The following is an 18,374-nucleotide window of genomic DNA, read 5'->3' on the forward strand; positions in this document are numbered from 1 at the left end:
GATATTTACTTGGAAATTTTATTCAAATGGAGGCTGGCGCCTGAGCTCTCCTTGGGGAATCCAGTGGGGTGGGGAAGGCCTGGCCTAGGCTTCCCCCTTCCTCTTCTGGGGCCGCCCTGGCCTGCTGCTCGGACTGCCCGCCCGCCCCCAAGCCCTGGACCCCCAGACTCCCCGGCCCAACGCAATCCTGCAGCCCGGCCCTGTGCCAGGCGCCCACCGCCGCCCCCTTGGGCCGTTCCCCGTGTTCCCGGGCGCTGTCCGGGCCCTGGGGAGTGCCGGGCGCAGGCTGCTCTCTTCTGGGCCATTCTTTCCCAGCCCCCTCCTCCCTTCCGTTTCCGTGGCCGTGTAGCCGGCTGAGGCAGCGGCCTGCACTGGGCAGGGGGGCGGCAGGCGTCGGGGGCTCCTGCCCGCCCCTTCCCCTCAGCCGGCCCGCCCCGGGGCCGGGGCCAACTGAAACCGCAGGAGGAGGAAACGCGGAATCAGGAACTGGCCCCGGCTGGTGCGGGCCTGAGTCTGAGTCGGTCCTCGGCAGCCCCAGGATCAGCTGCCCACGCGGGTAACTCCTGCCCCGAGACCCAGGAGGCAGCGGCGGCGGGCACGGGGAGCGGGGTCAGCAGGCAGTGGGCAGGGGCCCGGCAGGCGATCAGAGAGTGGGACACGGGACCAGGTAGGGCAGGGGCTGCGGAAGGGCAGGGTCCCGGGCGGCGGCTGCCTGGGGCGCAGGCAGGGGCAGCCTTGTGTGCACCTTGCCCCTGCAGCGGGTGCTGGGTGGAAGGGCCCAGGGAGGGAGGCTCCGGGAGGTTTCTGTTCCAGGGCTGGGAAGGAGACCCCTGGCGCCAGGCCTCGACCTGGGACACAGGAAGCAATGAGGGCTTTCCCAGGCCAGGCCGTGTTCTGTACCCATGGCTGCATTTCAGCGGGACAGGCCCCCACCTCCTGTCTGTCTGCGGCTCCTCCTGGCCCGGCAGCCCCTAGCTTCCCTGTCCTGCCCGCCCGTCTCCAGCTTCTGCCTTGCCCCCAGTGGTGGCCTCTCCTCTCTTGGTCCCCAGGACCACACTATGGGCTTCTCTTCGGAGCTGTGCAGTCCCCAGGGCCACGGGGCAGTGCAGCAGATGCAGGAGGCCGAGCTTCGGCTGCTGGAGGGCATGAGGAAGTGGATGGCCCAGCGGGTCAAGAGTGACAGAGAATATGCTGGGCTGCTGCACCACATGTCACTGCAGGACAGCGGGGGCCAGAGCCGGGGCATCAGCTCCCAGAGCCCCATCACTCAGGTGGGATTCTACAGGGCCCTAGGCCTCCTCACCACCCTTCCCACCCTCGACCAACAAAGTCCTGTGGGTGCCAGGTAGATCTGCCCGCCCCTTCCTTTCCCGGAGCCCACTGGGGAGGGTTGGAGGTTGGGCAGGCCCAGGCGTGGGAGCCACTGTCCCCCACTCCCTGCCTTGCCCGCCCCATGCTGTAGTCCTGGGCAGAGATCACCAGCCAGACGGAGGGCCTGAGCCGGTTGCTGAGGCAGCACGCAGAAGATCTGAACTCAGGGCCACTGAGCAAGCTGAGCCTGTTGATCCGGGAGCGGCAGCAGCTGCGCAAGACCTACAACGAGCAGTGGCAGCAGCTCCAGCAGGAGCTCACCAAGGTGGGTGGGTGGGTGGGTGGCACCCGGGCTTCACCTGGTCATTTCTGCCTACATTTTGAGCTGAAAGGGGCTGGTTTTGCAAGGAACCCCTGGACTCACTGAAGAAGTGTAAGTATCTGACCACAGGCCCACCCCCAGCACCTGCTCCAGCCCAGCTTCCTCCCCTCACCCCACCTCCCGGCCGTACCTTGGGCCGGGCTGCAGCAGGGCCTCTCTCTCCACGCCTTTTCTGTCACCCTACTGTGTGCCTGAGCAGAGTGCTGGGAGTACAAGGATGAGTGATCCAGCCATTGCCTGGGAGGAGCGCAGGACCTGTGACCTACCTCCTGCGCTGCACCAGCTGGCCCTCGGGTCCGAGAGACAGTGAGAGGAATGAGGGCTACTCTGCCCGCCCTTGGCCCAGGCTGGCTTCTCCCAGGGACCCAGAGACTTCACAAGGCAGCAGTGTGGCCCCCTGACTCGGAGGTTAAGGACTGGGGCTGTGAAGTGGGTCTGCCTGCATTTGAATCCTGCCCAGCTCCTCTGACTAGAGGCTGTTTGATTGGAGCTATTTACGCGGATGCTTTAGCCTTCTTATTCAATGTGCTGGGCAGCCGCCTGCACCACACCCCTTCTACCAGAGCAAACCCAGCCTTGCTGCAGACCCACAGCGGCCCCTGGTGGCCAGCCTTCACCCACTCCTCTCTTCCCAGACGATCATCTAATTCAGGGGTCAGCCTGCTTTTGCAGGCAGTTTTACTGGAACACAGCCTTGCCCATATGTTTTCATATTATCTGTGGCTACTAAAGAGCTACAGTGGCAGAGCCCAGCAAGTTCAACAGAGATTGCATGGTCTACAAGCCTACAGTGTTTACCACCTGGCCCTTAAGAAAAGGGCTGATCTAGTCTGTGCATTTAGCTCTGTTACAGATGGGGAAGCTGAGGTTCCGAGGAGAGGAGTGGAGTTTGCCCTAAGCACCCCAGTGCAGAAACAGGCAACTGGGATGAGAACTCCGGTCTTGACCACGAGGAACATAATTGTGGGACCCAGTGCAAAATGAAAACGCAGGGCCCCTTGTCGAAAAATTATTAAGAATTTCAAGATGGCATCAACAGAGTGTTAAACCAAGCACACACGCCTGCCACTGGACCTTAGTTGCCACCAGATACCACTCTAGACCAAGGAAGGACAGTTGTCGCCTGCCCAGTCCGGCTCTCTGCTGCCCCCGGGGGCCTGTCCTTAGCCTGACTCCTCTGACCTTAACCTTAGCAGCAATGGCTAAGTCCCAGAGGTCTCCAGGCCCTTCCTGAAGGATGAACTTGGATGTGCTGTCCGCCTGGACTGCAGAACCTGTCCAGGGCTTCACCTTGGGCAGGAATCCTCTGGGGACCTGCTGTCCCACACTGGTCTCTCCTCTCTCCAGACCCACAGCCAGGACATTGAGAAGCTGAAGAGCCAGTACCGAGCCCTGGCACGGGACAGCGCCCAGGCCCGACGCAAGTACCAGGAGGCCAGCAAAGGTCCGGGGCTTCCCTCACTGGCAGGATGGGAATCCCAAGCCAGCCCAGACCTGTCCACAGGTACCCGGGGAGGGGGGTGCTACCCAGGCCTCTGTGCTGTCACTCACACCTCCTTCCCCCAACCTGGCAGACAGAGACCGTGACAAAGCCAAGGACAAGTACGTGCGCAGCTTGTGGAAGCTCTTTGCTCACCACAACCGTTACGTGCTGGGCGTGCGGGCTGCGCAGCTACACCACCGGCACCACCACCGGCTCCTGCTGCCCGGGCTGCTCCAGTCCCTGCAGGACCTGCACCAGGAGATGGCACGCGTCCTGTAAGCCCGCACCCTCCGACCCCGGTACAGCCCTGGAGCCCAGAGGCAGGGTCCAGAAAACGAGGTCCTGCAAAAGTGACAAGCGTGTAGTCACGTGAGAACATGCCCTGGGCCAGTCCAAGCTACATTTTTCTGGGCCCATTATTGCAGGGTTTTACGATGTTTATTGAACACCATTCTAGGCTCTGCTGTGTGATACAGCAGAGAACGTAGACAAAAATATCTGTCCTCTAGGATCGTTCGTTTGTGGAGAAAGAAAAGGAAATCAGTAAGTAAAGTAGAAAGCATGTTCGAGGTGATAGGTGCTATGGAGAAAAATAAAACAAGAAAAGAGGATAGGGAGGCAGGGGGACACGGCAGGAGGTTACGGTTTTATTTATTTATTTAGTATTTATTTATAAGGAATGTGTTCTTTTTTTGCCATTTTTATTTATTTGTTTGGTTGCGCCAGGTCTTAGTTACGGCAGGCAGGCTCCCTAGTTGCAGCTCGCCGGCTCCTTAGTTGTGGCACACAAACTCTTAGTTGCAGCATGCATGCGAGATCTAGTTCCCTGACCAGGGATTGGACCTGAGGCCCCTGCATTGGGAGCGCGGAGTCTTAACCACTGTGCCACCAGGGAAGTCCCAGGTTTGCTGTTTTAAATGGAGTGGTCTGGGAAAGCCTCAGGAGCGCAGAAGTGAGCCAGGGGGATTTTGAAGAAGGGCCATTCCAGAAAGAGGAATCGCAGGTGCACAGGCCGCAAGGTGGGAGAGCGCCTGAAATCAAGGAATAGCAAGGAAGCCAGTGTAGCCTTTGCAGAGTGAGGGAAGGGCAGAGTCAGACACGGGGCTGGAGGAGTCCAGGGATGATAGAGGGTCCCTCAGGCCGTTGTGAGGACTTTGGCTCTGGGTGGACCAGAAGAGCGGCATGATCTGAGCTGTCTTAATCAGGTCAGTTCGACTGCTGTGTTGAGAACAGACTTCACGGGGCAAGACAGGACAAGGGAGACCAGGCAGGAAGCTACTGCAGTGATCCAGACCACAGACCACGCCACTGGACCTGGGCAGTAGCAATGGAGGGGAGAAGTGGTCAGGTCTTGGACGTACTTTGAAGGTGGAGCCAGTGAGAATTCCTCATGGACTGGAAGTAGGGTGTGGATAGAGCAGTCAAGGATGACTCCAAGGATTTGGCCTGGAGCCCCTGGGTGGTAGAGGGTACATGGAGAATGAGATGGGAGAAGCAGGTTCAGGAGATAAGAATAGGAGTTCATTTTTCTTTTTTAAAATATTTATTTATTTACTTTTGGCTACGTTGGGTCTTAAGTTGTGGCACGCGGGATCTTTCGTCGTGGTGTGCAGGCGTCTCTCTAGTTGCAGCGTGCGGGTTACAGAGCACATGGGCTCTATAGTTGCGGCACGTGGGATCTTAGTTCCCCAACCAGGGATCGAACCCGTGTCCCCTGAATTGGAAGGTGGATTCTTAACCACTGCGCCACCAGGGAAGTCCCAGCAGTTCATTTTTCAACTGGTGGAGTTTGGGTGTCTGAGAGATGTCCAACAGGACATTTAGAGTAGGTGGATAGTTACATGAGACTGGAGCTCAGGGAGCTATAAGTGCGGGCTCAGCAGCACATCGATGGCTTACGTGTGTATCAGAGCCCCGGAGCCCCAGCTGTGGGGCTATGCCCAGGGCAGGCACATTTGTAGCTCACATTTACCGAGCACTTCCTCAAACCACACACTCTGCACATAGGCTCTCATTGGGGCCTTATTACAAACTCCCAGGAGACACTAAGTACCTTGCCTGTGGTCATTTGACTGGTAAATGATGGGTGGCGGGGATCAACCCCAGGGTGGGTCCAAATCCAGTGCCACGGGCCCCAAGCTTCCTAGCCTTTTCCAGCCTGAGGCCCCCCTGACCCGGGGTCCCGTCTGGGGGCAGGAAGGAGATCCTACAGGAATACCTGGAGATTAGCAGCCTGGTGCAGGACGAGGTGGTGGCCATTCACCAGGAGATGGCTGCAGCGGTTGCCCACATCCAGCCTGAGGCCGAGTACCAAGGCTTCCTGCAACAGTATGGGTAAGCCCCTCCTTGCGGCAGCTGGGTGCCAGGGCTGCTGGCCCGTGCACTGATGGGCAGTGTCCCCCGCAGGTCCACACCTGACGTCCCACCCTGTGTCACCTTTGATGAGTCGCTGCTTGAGGAGGCTGAACTGCTGGAGCCCGGGGAGCTGCAGCTGAACGAGCTGACTGTGGAAAGCGTGCAGCACACGTGTGTGGTGGTTCGGCTGGGGGTCGGGGGTAGACGCCGTCCACACAGAGCTGTGGCCAGCCCTCAGGCTTGCTTGGCCCCGCAGGGATGCATCTGAGGGGCTTGGCTCTAACACTGCCCTTCCTCTGGGCACAGGCTGACCTCAGTGACAGAAGAACTGGCCGTGGCCACTGAGATAGTGCTCAGCCGGCAGGAGGTGGTCACTCAGCTGCAGCACGAGCTCTGGACTGAGGAGCAGACCACCCACCCCCGGGAGCGGTGAGTGGGGCCCGCCTACAGCAGCCTCCTGGCCCTCCCTTCCCTCCGTCCGGCCTGCCTGACGCACTGCTGGCCACCAGCTACAGGCTGAGCCCCTCTCTCCCCCCACCCAACCACCCGCCCCTGCCCACAGGGTGCAGCTGCTGGGCAAGAAGCAGATGCTGCAGGAGGCACTGCAGGGGCTGCAGGTAGCGCTGTGCAGCCAGGCCAAGCTGCAGGCCCAGCAGGAGCTGCTGCAGGCCAAGCTGGAGCAGCTGGGCCCCGGTGAGCCCCTGCCCGTGCTGCTGCAGGACGACCGCCACTCCACCTCGTCCTCGGTGAGCCGCCCTCCCGCAGCCTGCGCCGCCAGCCCTGCCCGCCCACCGGGGGCCGCGCTCCTCATTTTCGCCCTCCCCCTCCCCAAGCCTGGCCACCCGCTGACGTCTGTCCCTGGCCTCAGGAGCAGGAGCGAGAAGGGGGAAGGACACCCACCCTGGAGATCCTTAAGAGCCACATCTCAGGAATCTTCCGCCCCAAGTTCTCGGTGAGTGGAGCCCAGCCTGGACCCGCACCTCTGCCCTTCTCTAAACGGTGGACCAGGCCAGCGGTCTCAGGGACGTCTCCCTAAGCCCCTCCTACCACGTGCTTTGGGTTTAGTCGCGGGGTTGCCCTAGAGAGGAGGCTCTTCCAAGGCCACTTTTACTGGGGAGTCCCTCCCTTCCCTGGGATTCCGTGCCACCCCCGTACCCTCTTCCTCTCCACCACCCACATGTGTGAAAGGAACCTGCAGCCTCGTTACCCCACGGCTCTCTCTGCTCCAGGAGTGGTTGGGGGCTGTGGCCTGGAGGAAAAGGCAAAAGCTTTGGGATCACCCAGCCTGGGTGAGTTTATTGCTGGCTCCAAGGGTTGCAGATGGCTCTTTGTGGCATTCGTGTGCTTTGTGAGGACGAGGAGTATATGAGAGAGAGGCGGACACCCCCCAGCTGGCCGGCCTGGTGGCCTCCGCTGATGGGCTGGCTGAGTGACCCCTCCTTGCTCCTCCTCTGTCCCTGTCTAGCTCCCCCCACCGCTGCAGCTCGTTCCAGAGGTGCAGAAGCCCCTGCATGAGCAGCTGTGGTACCACGGAGCCATCCCGCGGGCAGAGGTGGCTGAGCTGCTGACACACTCTGGGGACTTCGTGGTCCGGGAGAGCCAGGGCAAGCAGGAGTATGTGCTGTCTGTGCTGTGGGACGGCCAGCCCCGACACTTCATCATCCAGTATGCTGACGTGAGTGGGGCCTGAACCCCAGCCTTTCCCTTCCCTTCCCCTCCCTCCCCTCCTTTCCCCTTCACCAGGGAGCATAGAAAGGAGCTGCTATGTCTTAGATGTCTCCCTGGCAGAGCTGAAAGAGGCCCCAGAGACCACGCAGTCCCTGCACCCAAACAGGTGTGCGTCCTCCCATAGGACGGGGGAGCAGACTTGTCGTGCAGCATCAGGTCTCTGCCTCTCATCCCAGGCAGGCCCTTTCTCCCTGCCGTTCTTTCTTCCTCTCCTCTCCCAGGGCTCAGGCCCCCTCAGCAATGGAGGCTGTTGACCCCAGTTCCCCCTATCCCACAGAACCTGTACCGACTGGAAGGAGATGGCTTTCCCAGCATCCCCTTGCTCGTAGACCACCTGTTGCGCTCCCAGCAGCCCCTCACCAAGAAAAGCGGTATCGTCCTGAACAGGGCTGTGCCCAAGGTGAGTCTGTGGCAGGATTGGGGCCCACACAGAATCAGAGCAGGAAGGGCTTTCCAGGTCCTATACACTCCCCAGGGGGCCGGCCTCCCTCTAGGTTTGGAATGTCAAGGTCATTCCCATTCCCTGGGCCACACACCCCTGGCTGGTGCTCACCCATTTAGTGCCCCTGCCTGGTCCCTGAGTCATCTAAGTGTGATCTTGTGTCCAACCCCCATTTTGCAGACCAACGATCCAAGGTGCCAAGAAATGAAAGACACAGCATTGGGAGGGGGTATTCAGTCCTTGACAGGGCCCAGCACTCCCTCCCTTCACTGACTTCTGACCGCCCCCCCCGACTCCTCCCTTCCCCAGGACAAGTGGGCACTAAGCCACGAGGACCTGGTGTTGGGTGAGCAGATTGGGCGGGTGAGTTGAGTGCGTTCTGCCAGGCTCCTGGCCGCCTGCTTTTCCCCTCCCCCAGTATCACTTCCTTCCAACCCAAAGGCCGAGTGACACCAGGCCCCCACCCGCAGAGGGCTCTCAGCCTCCCTGCCTCAGTCTGAGTTCCAACTTGGACCCCTGACTCCCTGCCCAGCCACCGCCATACGCTGTCCTGCAGGAAACCGGGGGGGAAAGCACCTACCCTGGAAGCTCCCCAGAGACGGCTCTGCCACCAGCACCCACCCCATGGCACTCACACACACACACTTCCCGCCCCACCCCTGCCTCCTCAGGGAAGAGAGACACGCTCCGTTCACATGAGCTATAAAATACCTGCTTAGGGGGCTTCCCTGGAGGTCCAGTGGTTAAGACTGTGCTTCCAATGCGACGGTGAGGTGGGGCGCAGGTTCGACCCCTGGTCAGGGAACTAGGATCCCACATGCTGCGTAGTGTGGCCTAAAAATAAAAATTAAAAAAAAAGAAAAAAAGAAAAATAAAATAAAATACCTACTCAGGAAAGAAGACACTTTCCTAAAAACCATAATGCTTTACCAACCCAAGCAAAAGTGATTGTTGGACTTCCGTGTCACTTCTCAGTGAACATGGTAAGTCAGAGGTGACTCTCCCTGCCTGTCCCATGTGTACACTTCGTCCCCCGACCAGGGAGCCGGGATGAGCAGGTCTGAGCATGGGGGCACTGAGGCAAGGGCCGGTGGGGACAAGGTGGGCTCTGCCCCGAGTGCAGGAGAGGACCACAGTCCAGGGAAGATAGATAGGAGCCCCAGACCGTTTCAGGGGAACTTTGGCGAAGTATTCAGCGGACGCCTGAGAGCGGACAACACCCTGGTGGCCGTGAAATCTTGCCGCGAGACGCTCCCACCCGACCTGAAGGCCAAGTTTCTGCAGGAAGCGAGGTGGGTGATGAAATACCCACCCCTGGAGGTTCCACATAGGAAGGGCTCCTCTGCGTGCACGGCAGGGTGCTTGACTTCGGAAGTGCTTGACTTCATTTCATCCTCACAACCCCACCCCCCCGTAGTGTGGAGGGGTCGAGGCTCTGGGACCCACCCAAAGTCACACTTCCAGGTCTGCTGCCCTGCTCTCACCCTGCCTCAGGCTCCCTGGGCTCCTGGGGCCGACGCGGTGAATGTGTAAGGCCCCCCACCCAGCGGAGGTGGGAGCCTGAGCAGCCCTGCGCCCCCGCCCCCAGGATCCTGAAGCAGTACAGCCATCCCAACATCGTGCGTCTCATCGGCGTCTGCACCCAGAAGCAGCCCATCTACATCGTCATGGAGCTCGTGCAGGGTGAGCAGAGCGAGCTGACCTCCAGGGCTGGGGTGCGCCGCTGGGCTAGGTCTCCCCACCGCCTCCGACCCCCAGAAGGCTCATTGAGCTCCCCGTCCCCACCGCCCACTCCCAGGGGGCGACTTCCTGACCTTCCTCCGGACAGAGGGAGCCCGCCTGAGGGTGAAGACTCTGCTGCAGATGGTAGGGGACGCGGCTGCGGGCATGGAGTATCTGGAGAGCAAGTGCTGCATCCACCGGTGAGGGGGTGGGCGCGGCAGGCAGTCCCGACACCCGCCCCCCCGCCCCCGCACCAGATGCAGGCGCTGCTGCCCCTCACCAGCAGGCACTAGCTCCGGGGGTGGAGTTTGCCTCTCTGACGGACCAGGCATCCCAGGAGCAGGGGCAGCTTCGGCTCGTGGCTGTGTCTAGGGAGCCCGGGCCGGGCAGGTGGCAGGTGCTGCGTGGATATTGGCTAAGTGAGCCCCTGTCCTGCTTTCGCCCAGGGACCTGGCTGCTCGGAACTGCCTAGTGACAGAGAAGAATGTCCTGAAGATCAGTGACTTTGGGATGTCCCGGGAGGAAGCCGACGGGATCTACGCAGCCTCGGGGGGTCTCAGACAAGTTCCCGTGAAGTGGACCGCACCCGAGGCCCTGAACTACGGTACCTGGGCCTGATCCGCTCTGGCTGCAGGGCCCGAGACTGGGCATGGGTCCCACCACCTGCCCTTCTCTGGCCAATGGGTGTGGCCCACTCACGCCACCTCACCTCCTCGTAGGCCGCTACTCCTCCGAGAGCGACGTGTGGAGCTTTGGCATCTTGCTCTGGGAGACCTTCAGCCTGGGAGCCTCCCCCTACCCCAACCTCAGCAATCAGCAGACTCGGGAGTTTGTGGAAAAGGGTAAGGGAACCCTGCGGTGTGACGGTGGCCTCAGAGCCAAGCCCTCTTCCCAGCGCTCCAGCTGGACTCCTCCAGGCCTCCTAACGCCCTATCCTTCCCGCTGAGGCAGAGTAAGGATAATCCTAGAGCTACCATCCAGTGGAACCCTGTTGTGTGCCAGGCCATCTGTTTATTTCATTTACTCTTCATAACGTGTGAGGTTGGGATTCATAGGCCCCTTTTACAGAAGGAAACACTGAGGTTTGCAGGGATCACACAACTAGCACATGGTGGCTTGAGATTAGAATCTCTGTGCTTTTGGTGAAGAAACGGGGCTCCTTAAGAACACTGTACCTTAAGCAGCTCCCATTGCACATGGCATGTCCCAGGGGCTGCCAGGGCCCCTCAGACCCCCTCCTCATGCCTGGTGTGCTGTGCCTGTCCTCACAGGGGGCCGCCTGCCTTGCCCCGAACTGTGCCCCGACGCTGTGTTCAGACTCATGGAGCAGTGCTGGGCCTCCGAGCCCGGGCAGCGACCCAGCTTCAGCACCATCTACCAGGAGCTGCAGAGCATCCGAAAGCGGCATCGGTGAGACTGGGGCCCCACTTCTCAAGCCAGTGACCTCTGCAGGCAAGATTATACCTCCTCACCAGCTCCAGGTCACGCCGCTGGACAGCTCTTCATCATCCTGGACTCCAGCCAGCGGTATCTATGCTGCCGGCAGGGATGCAGCTCCGTGTCTGCTGTACATCCCTGTTCCTGCCAGGGATTCCTCTTCCAGGCAGAAATAATAAAAACCATTTGTGCCCATCAAGTGCTCTTGGCATGCGCGCTCCTCTGGAGGGCAGGTCTTAGAAGGAAAAGAGGCCCTGTACCATGGCCGTGGGGAAGGAGGAGGACGGACAGTGTTCACAGGGCAGAACTGACATGGTTTGGTAGCTGTTGGATGTGTGACTTGGGGAAGAGGAGGAGAGATCAGGATGATATACAGGCTTCTTGACCAGATGGTGGTGTTATTTCTGAATTAGGATCCCAGGCAGAGGAGCCGAGCTGCAGGAAGTATGGTGAGTTTGGAGATGTTGCATTTCAGGGGCCTGTGGCGATGTAAGTGTGACATATAAGTCTGGAGGCTCAGATGGAAGTAAAGGCTGGCAACTGAGGTTTGAAAGTCATTAGCTTATAAATGTCAGAGACACTATGTCTGTGTACCACAGTCACATGAGAAACAGGAAGAGGAGAGTGTCAGGGGAAGTTAGAGTTCTACTCCAAGGGGACTGGAGTAGCTGAAGAGAAAGAAAATATTCCCATCTCTCAAGACAAGTTTACTGAGCAATGGGTAGCAGAGCGGGGAGCCCTCACCTCCTCCCTTAAATTCCCCCGAAACCTACAAAGTTATCTGAAAATTTTCTAGCAGCAATGGTGAAGGTCAAGAAGACAAAGAGGGACTTCCCTGGCGGTCCAGTGGTTAAGGCTCCACGCTTCCACTGCAGGGAGTGCGGGTTCGATCCCTGGTCAGGGAACTAAGGTCCTGTATGCCACATGGTGCAGCCAAAAAAAAAAAAAAAGAAGAAGAAGACAAAGAAGTATGAATAGACTGAAAAACAGAAACCTGGAAAGATTTATAGCACCAAAGAGCAAAGCAGTAAGAACTCTGAGGTAAAATGGCCATGAAGTAGTTGATATCTATTTTCAAAGAGATAAAAGACAATACTTGTTTCAATAAGAGGAAATCAAGTTAGAGTGTGACTAAGTAAAAATACTAACAATTCAAATTGTATCTCCATTTGAAGTGGTAAAAAGCGGAACTGAAGAACTTCTGCTTCTGGGTAGGATGTGGTAGGTCCCCGCAGGTCCCCACGCCCATTGCAACAACTAGGAGGAAACATACGATGAAAATAATAATTTTTAAAGACAATGGCGAGGGGTGTTAAGAAAGAAAGAACATATGAATTAAAATTTCAAGGAGGAGAAAGCCCCTTCAAGGTGAACTGATGACGGGCAATTGTTTTCTTCCCTGAGACATTTGCTGAGATGGGACATCTCTGATGATCAGAATTGTCCCAAACAGAAAGACTCTACTGGGGAAAAAAAGAAATGGAGTTTCTGGTGCTTACAGGGACAGTGCTATGGATTGGTACCTGGAGGAACCCAAAATGCAATGCCAGTTTTCCCCCATGGAACATTTGCTGAGTTCTGGAGCACTATGGGCAACTAGGAAGGGGCTGGGCTGGAAAGGCAGGTGTTTAGAGGGAGGGGGCCTGAAACAAACAATAATTGGTCTCCCCCTCAAGATATTGGCCAGACTTTGTTTCTTTTTTTAAAAATATTTATTTATTTGTTTATTTTGGCTGCATTGGGTCTTAGTCGCAGCACGCGGGCTCTTCGTCACGGAGCGCAGGCCTCTTTCTAGTTGTGGCACATAGGTCCTAGAGCGTTCAGGCTTAGTTGCCCCACGGCATATGGGATCTTAGTTCCCCCACCAGGGATCGAACCTGCGTCCCCTGCGTTGGAAGGCAGATTCTTAACCACTGGACCACCAGGGAAGTCCCATTGGCCAAATTTTGAACCTGTCTGAGTTGGGAGGCTAAAGAGCTAACCTCAAAATCTCTTTAAAGCAGCACTTGAAAGGCTGGAAGAGACAGAGACTGGCCAGGCTTTCCTAAATCTCAGAGGATGGGGGCGATCCAGGGGAGGACGGAGTTTTATCAGAACTATAACTCTGCCCCAACTCAGCTCAATGCTTGATTACATCAAGGTAACTGGCTTCTCTGGGAACCCTCAGGGAGAAGTTGGGGAAGAGAATAACATCATATTTTACCTTTCTTTTATACCCAGTATGTAACATACACTCAAATATTATAAGACATGCAAAAAGGGAGAAAAATGGGGCCAATACACAAGAGAAAAAATAAACCGTAGAAGCAGACCCACAAAGGATAACTATGCTTGGGACTTCCCTGGTGGTCCAGTGGGTAAGACTCCACGCTCCCAATGCAGGGGGTCTGGGTTCAACCCTAGTTAGGGAACTAGATCCCACATGCATGCCGCAACTAAAAGTTCGCATGCTGCAACTAAGAACTCCGCATGCCGCAACTAAAGACCCCACATGCCACAACTAAGACCCGGCACAGCCAAAATAAGTAAAATAAATAAATAAATACTTTAAAAATAATAAATAAAATAAAATAACTATGCTTAATATGTTAAATGGAGAAAAAGGTGGACAAAATAGGTGCAAATATAGAGAATTTCAACGGGGTTGGAATCTATTTTAAAAGAATCAAAGGAGCAGGTAGAACTGAAAAATGCCATCTCTGAAATTACAAACTCTAAAAATTCATGGAGCTAAAGGATAAAGTCACAATCATAGAGACTGTGATCAACACACAGTCTCAGGATTAGTTCCCTAACCAGAAGACAGAACTAGTGAACTTGAAGATAGATTGAGTCTAAACTAAAATAGAGAGAGAGAGAAAAAAAGAAATGGAAAGAACAGAGCCTAAGAAACATGTGTGACTCCAAAATATGAGTAATTGAAGTTCCAGAAGGAAAAAGGGATGTTTGGACCAGAATAAACTGGAGATGACCCAAATGCCTATATAAGAATAAGAAAGAACAAGCCATAAGTACATGTACCAACCCTGATGAATCTCAAAGACAGGTTGACAAAGAAACGCTATGTGAAAGAGTGCATACTTATGATTCCATTCATGAAGTTCAAGAACAGGCAAAACTAAGCTATAGAAAAATGAAAATAGTGGTTATGTCTGAGGGGTTCCAACAGTAAGCAGTATGAGCATGTAGGGGAACAGCTCCACTGTGGCATCCTTACAACCTTGCATGTCTCTACATTGGCCACGTAAGCAAGGCTTGAGTAGGGTGACTTGCGTCTTGACAGAATACACCACTATTATTCCTGGAGCAAGGGGACATAGTAGCCTAGAGAGGAGACTCCCTGTATTATGGGAGACCATTTTTCATCCATCTTTCTAGTTTCAGTTGAGTGCAGGGCTTTCCATTGGGCCCCCTCCTGTCGTAGAGTAAGGCCAGGTGCCATACAACTGCTTGGCCATAGTTTAGAGTTGGCTCCTTAGCCACAGAGTGACCTACCACCATGCCTCCTGTCACCTGTCCCTCCAGTTCAGTGTCATCCTGCGGCACTAGGGAGGGATGTGAGAAGCTGACAATATGCTGGTATTGCTTTTGCTTCAGTGTGAGTAATGAGCTGTCTGGATCCTCGTGACTTGTTGTTTCCTTACCAGCTGAGTCTGTGGAAGTGTGACAGGCCCACCCAGTGGCTGCAGTAGTAGATGCTTGTGGCCCTGTTAGCCACCATGCTGCGCTTAGGGACTGCTTGACCACTTGACCACTTTGGCACTTAATGTGGGGCTAAGGTCACAACCCATTTTTTGGAGAAGAGACAGGGATCTTAATATGGGCTGTCAAGTCAAGTATGGGCTAGAACTCTGGTGGACTTAGCGTCCACTAAGTGTCCACTTACTGCTGAGTTGTTTGGTGACATCAGAGACAAGTGGTCTATGACGATTGTTCCTGATCCCCAATGAGCTCCATTGGTGTTTAGCATTGGAAATCAAAGAGGGTCTTACAGAGTTAAAGAAAGCATATGCTGGTTATTGCTCACCCTCCTACTGTGACTACAGATAGAACACTATCTGGTGAGTAAGGGCAGTCTGACGCTCAGAAATGGGCTGAGATCCACTTTTACAATGAGTAAGAAAGGAGGGAAATTAGAGACAGACTTGGGCAAAAATCCAATGAAACCATAGAAGCATGGCTTATCCAACTAGCAAAGGCGAGTGCTATGCAAATTCTGATGTAAGATGACAAGGAATGGAAGTCATTTGGGTGTTAACAACTGACCCCATGCTCCAAGCCACTTTGGCCACAACCGTTCTGGTCAGTGAAGTGGATTTGGAGGAGGAAAATATACCGACAAATCAGGGCTTGTTGCAATGGGTCTTTACAGCTATAATGAAACGGTGACCTGTCCAAGATAAATTCCTGTCCTCTGATAAGCACCCTTGGACAATAATGGGAGAGTCTATCACTTCCTTTTAGTCCCCTGTGACCTCAGTCTGGATTCATATGGAGATCATGCATGCCCAGATGATGAAACAGTCACCAAAGTCAGATTGAACATTTGCTTGACACCAGCAGCCTATGGCTGAAACCAAATCTTCTCTTGCTCTTCGGGGATGTCTCTGGGAAACTCTTCAGCTACAGTGCAATCATTTCCCCAGAACGGAAACCTTGGCAAAGGTCAAGGTAATGCACTACAGGCCAAGGTAGGGGAAGAAACCAGCCATAAGGCCGTGTGACCTTGGCTACTATGCCAGGGGCCCCAAAAGAGGAAAGTGATAGTCTTTCCATGAAGAAAAATTGTCTCTTGTTATTGGGCTCTGGTAAGGCCATGGGGCTTAAGAGATCTGGGCTTTAACTGGGCAATTTTTGGCATTTCCTGGGGGCCAAGAAGAGGAGCACCAAGAGAGCCCCAAACTCCTGTAGAAGCATGGGGTTTGTTCTGTTTACTCTTTGACCCAACACTTTCAGCACTACCCCTGAACCCCTTCAGAGACAAACAGGACAAACTAGGTTAGAGGCCAAGGTCCCTCCATCCTCAGGGGAGACCAGAGGCCTTGTGCAGTGTGCTGGGAACTAACAGCAACCGTGGTTACCAGACATTCTCAGCCCTCCTGAACATGGTGGCACAGGCCACTGGGATACTCGGATGTGCCCAGAGGCATGGCTGAAAACTCACTCTTACTAGATTTGGAAATAGCTCTCAAATTGGACAACAGATTGAGGTAGTTTGGGGGTGGGACCTTTTTTTTTTTTTTTGGCCGCACCGTGTGGCATGTGTGATCTTAGTTCCCCGACCAGGGATTGAACCCACGACCCATGCAGTGGAAGTGCAGAGTCCTAACCACTGGACTGCCAGGGAAGTCCCCGGGTGAGACTTCTTAAGCTAATACACACCCAAGTGGTTGTAAATAACATTGTTGAATGTATTGTGGGAATAGATGTTTGAAGTGTGTTCAAGACTTCTTTTGATTGTAAGGGATGTTCCCGATGGAGAAGTGTCATGATTAGGATGGTGGTAATTAGGACAGGGACAACTGGTCACCTCTCCTGACCTAGCCAAGTGGTTACCAAGAAGCAGAGGGCTATGGATGGGGAAGTGGGGGGGACCACAGTCTTGATCAAGGAACTAGTGGCTTTAGGGGTGCTCAAGGAAATGAGATCTTTTTTTTAAATAAAGGAAATGTAATATTTAAATTAATTTATTTTTGGCTGCCTTGGGTCTTCGTTGCTGCGCACAGGCTTTCTCTAGTTGTGGCGAGCAGGGCTACTCTTCGTTGTGGTGCACGGGCTTCTCATTGGGTGGCTTCTCTTGTTGCAGAGCACGGGCTCTAGGCGCGCGGGCTTCAGTAGTTGTGGCACTCGGGCTCAGTAGTTGTGACTCGCGGGCTCTAGAGCGCAGGCTCAGTAGTTGTGGCGCACGGGCTTAGTTGCTCCGCAGCATGTGGGATCCTCCCGGAGCAAGGCTCAAACCCGTGTTCCCTGCATTGGCAGGTGGATTCTTATCCACTGCGCCACCAGGGAAGCCCCACAAGGCCACTTCTCATTCGTCTTCCTCGTTTCAGTTAGGTGTAGTCCTAAGTCCTCCCCCCACTGAGAGTGTAGCTGCAGGTCATAAAATTGTCTGACTGCAGTTGAGTTGGCTTCTCAGCCACAGACAGACCTACCATCGTGCTGCCTGTCATCTGGTCCCTCTGGTTCAGTGCTGCCCTGTGACAAGGGAAAGCTAACACCATGCTGGTCTTGCTTTTACTGTCTGTGTGAGTAATAGCTGTCTGGATCCACTGGGGCTTGTCATCCTCTTACTGGCTGGGTCTCATGGAAGTGTGGTAGGCACACCTGGCAGCTGCACAGTGATTTGTGCAAAAGGATTTGTGGCCTTGTTAGCTACCAGGCTGCACTTAGGGAATGCTTGACCTCTTGATAGAGGGGAACTTTTTGGAGTGATGAGAAAGTGATATTTTGATCTGAGTGGTGATTATACTTGTATATCCATTTATATACATGAGCAGCACACTTAAGACTTGTGCCATATACTGTAAGTTGTATGTCAGTTAAAAAAAAAAAAAGAAAAGAACCACCAGAGAATCAATAAGAGCTCTTGAAAATAAGATTATGATTGCCAAAATGGAAAATTCAGTAGACAGGTCGGAAGATAAATTTCCCGGAACACAGGACAAAACACAGAGACACAGAGGATGACGAACCCAGCCTAGGTCTACCACCTTAGTAACAGGCATGCTAGTTGGCAAATAAACCTAGAAAAATGTTTCTGATGGTGATTAAAGAAATGGGAGTTAAAACGATGAGATGGGTCTGTAAATCTGGTTAATCAACCAAAAAGTTGCTTAAGCAATTTTCAACAGTTTGTAATTGGCGGTGGAAACTGGCACAACCCTTTTGGGGAGCAATAGAATGCCAAGTATCATCAGTCATATCGGTCCTTAACTTTGGCCCAGATAACCTCACCGCTGAAAGTTTGTCCTAAGGTAATAGTTTAAAAAGAAGACATGTGGAATTCATGGAGATGTTCACTAGCGTGGCTTATTATGCTGCAAAATTATAAACAACCTAGATGTCCAGTAAAAGAACAAGCAAGAAAATTATAGGCCTTACAGGAGGCAAGCACGGAAAGGGAATGTGATTAACGCACGGTACCAACAGAAGGCAGCACCCCTTTGCCTGAGGAGCGTAACTGCATCTAATTAAGGATACCTACACCAGAACCGGGAGGGAGCTGGAAAATGTACTTCACCGTTCGGTTGGTGAAATGGAGGAGGAATGTTTCTACTACTGCTAATTAATGAGCTTACTCTAGGAAGACTCAGTAAAACCTCAAGTTGCGCGCCCCTCCTCGCGGACCCGCAGCTCTCCCCGGCCGCGTCCGGCCTGCGGCTGCGGCTGCGGCTGCGCACTGCGGACCCTCTGCCGGCGTCGGGGGCCACGGCGCAGACCGCACCGGAAGCGCCGGGCCGGCCTGCCGGAGCTGAGCTAGGGACGCCAGTGGCTCGACTCGCCCGGCTCGGCGG

General features: G+C 54.8%; 1 protein-coding gene across 2 annotated transcripts; it reads left to right on the top strand.

The window, feature by feature from the left end:
- The first annotated feature begins 157 nt into the window (after positions 1-157).
- FES (FES proto-oncogene, tyrosine kinase) lies at positions 158-11,070 on the top strand. Of its 2 annotated transcripts, none has more exons than XM_082617851.1 (19): positions 158-667; positions 1,050-1,271; positions 1,463-1,636; positions 3,041-3,137; positions 3,268-3,451; positions 5,373-5,510; positions 5,583-5,702; positions 5,838-5,960; positions 6,094-6,277; positions 6,400-6,483; positions 6,997-7,206; positions 7,537-7,659; positions 8,011-8,064; positions 8,875-8,993; positions 9,290-9,384; positions 9,500-9,623; positions 9,870-10,027; positions 10,143-10,265; positions 10,695-11,070. In XM_082617851.1, exons 2-19 carry the CDS (start codon positions 1,059-1,061, stop codon positions 10,835-10,837), a joined length of 2,466 nt encoding a protein of 821 aa, XP_082473977.1. In that variant the 5' UTR covers positions 158-667; positions 1,050-1,058; the 3' UTR covers positions 10,838-11,070. The 2 variants fall into 2 exon arrangements, with proteins under 2 accessions (XP_082473977.1, XP_082473978.1); XM_082617852.1 differs by having other exon boundaries at positions 158-556.
- Positions 11,071-18,374: the final 7,304 nt, after the last annotated feature.

Source organism: Mesoplodon mirus (assembly GCF_964341445.2).
Source record: "Mesoplodon mirus genome assembly, chromosome: 4".
In the NCBI taxonomy this organism is placed as follows: Eukaryota; Metazoa; Chordata; class Mammalia; order Artiodactyla; family Ziphiidae; genus Mesoplodon; species Mesoplodon mirus.

Bases quoted from the DNA above. Each gene is read 5' to 3' on its own strand.
- FES (XM_082617851.1), top strand. From the start codon at position 1,059: ATGGGCTTCTCTTCGGAGCTGTGCAGTCCCCAGGGCCACGGGGCAGTG. The intron at 6,484-6,996 runs GTGAGTGGAGCC...GTCCCTGTCTAG, and splicing joins TCTTCCGCCCCAAGTTCTCG to CTCCCCCCACCGCTGCAGCT. The intron at 7,207-7,536 runs GTGAGTGGGGCC...CCTATCCCACAG, and splicing joins TCATCATCCAGTATGCTGAC to AACCTGTACCGACTGGAAGG.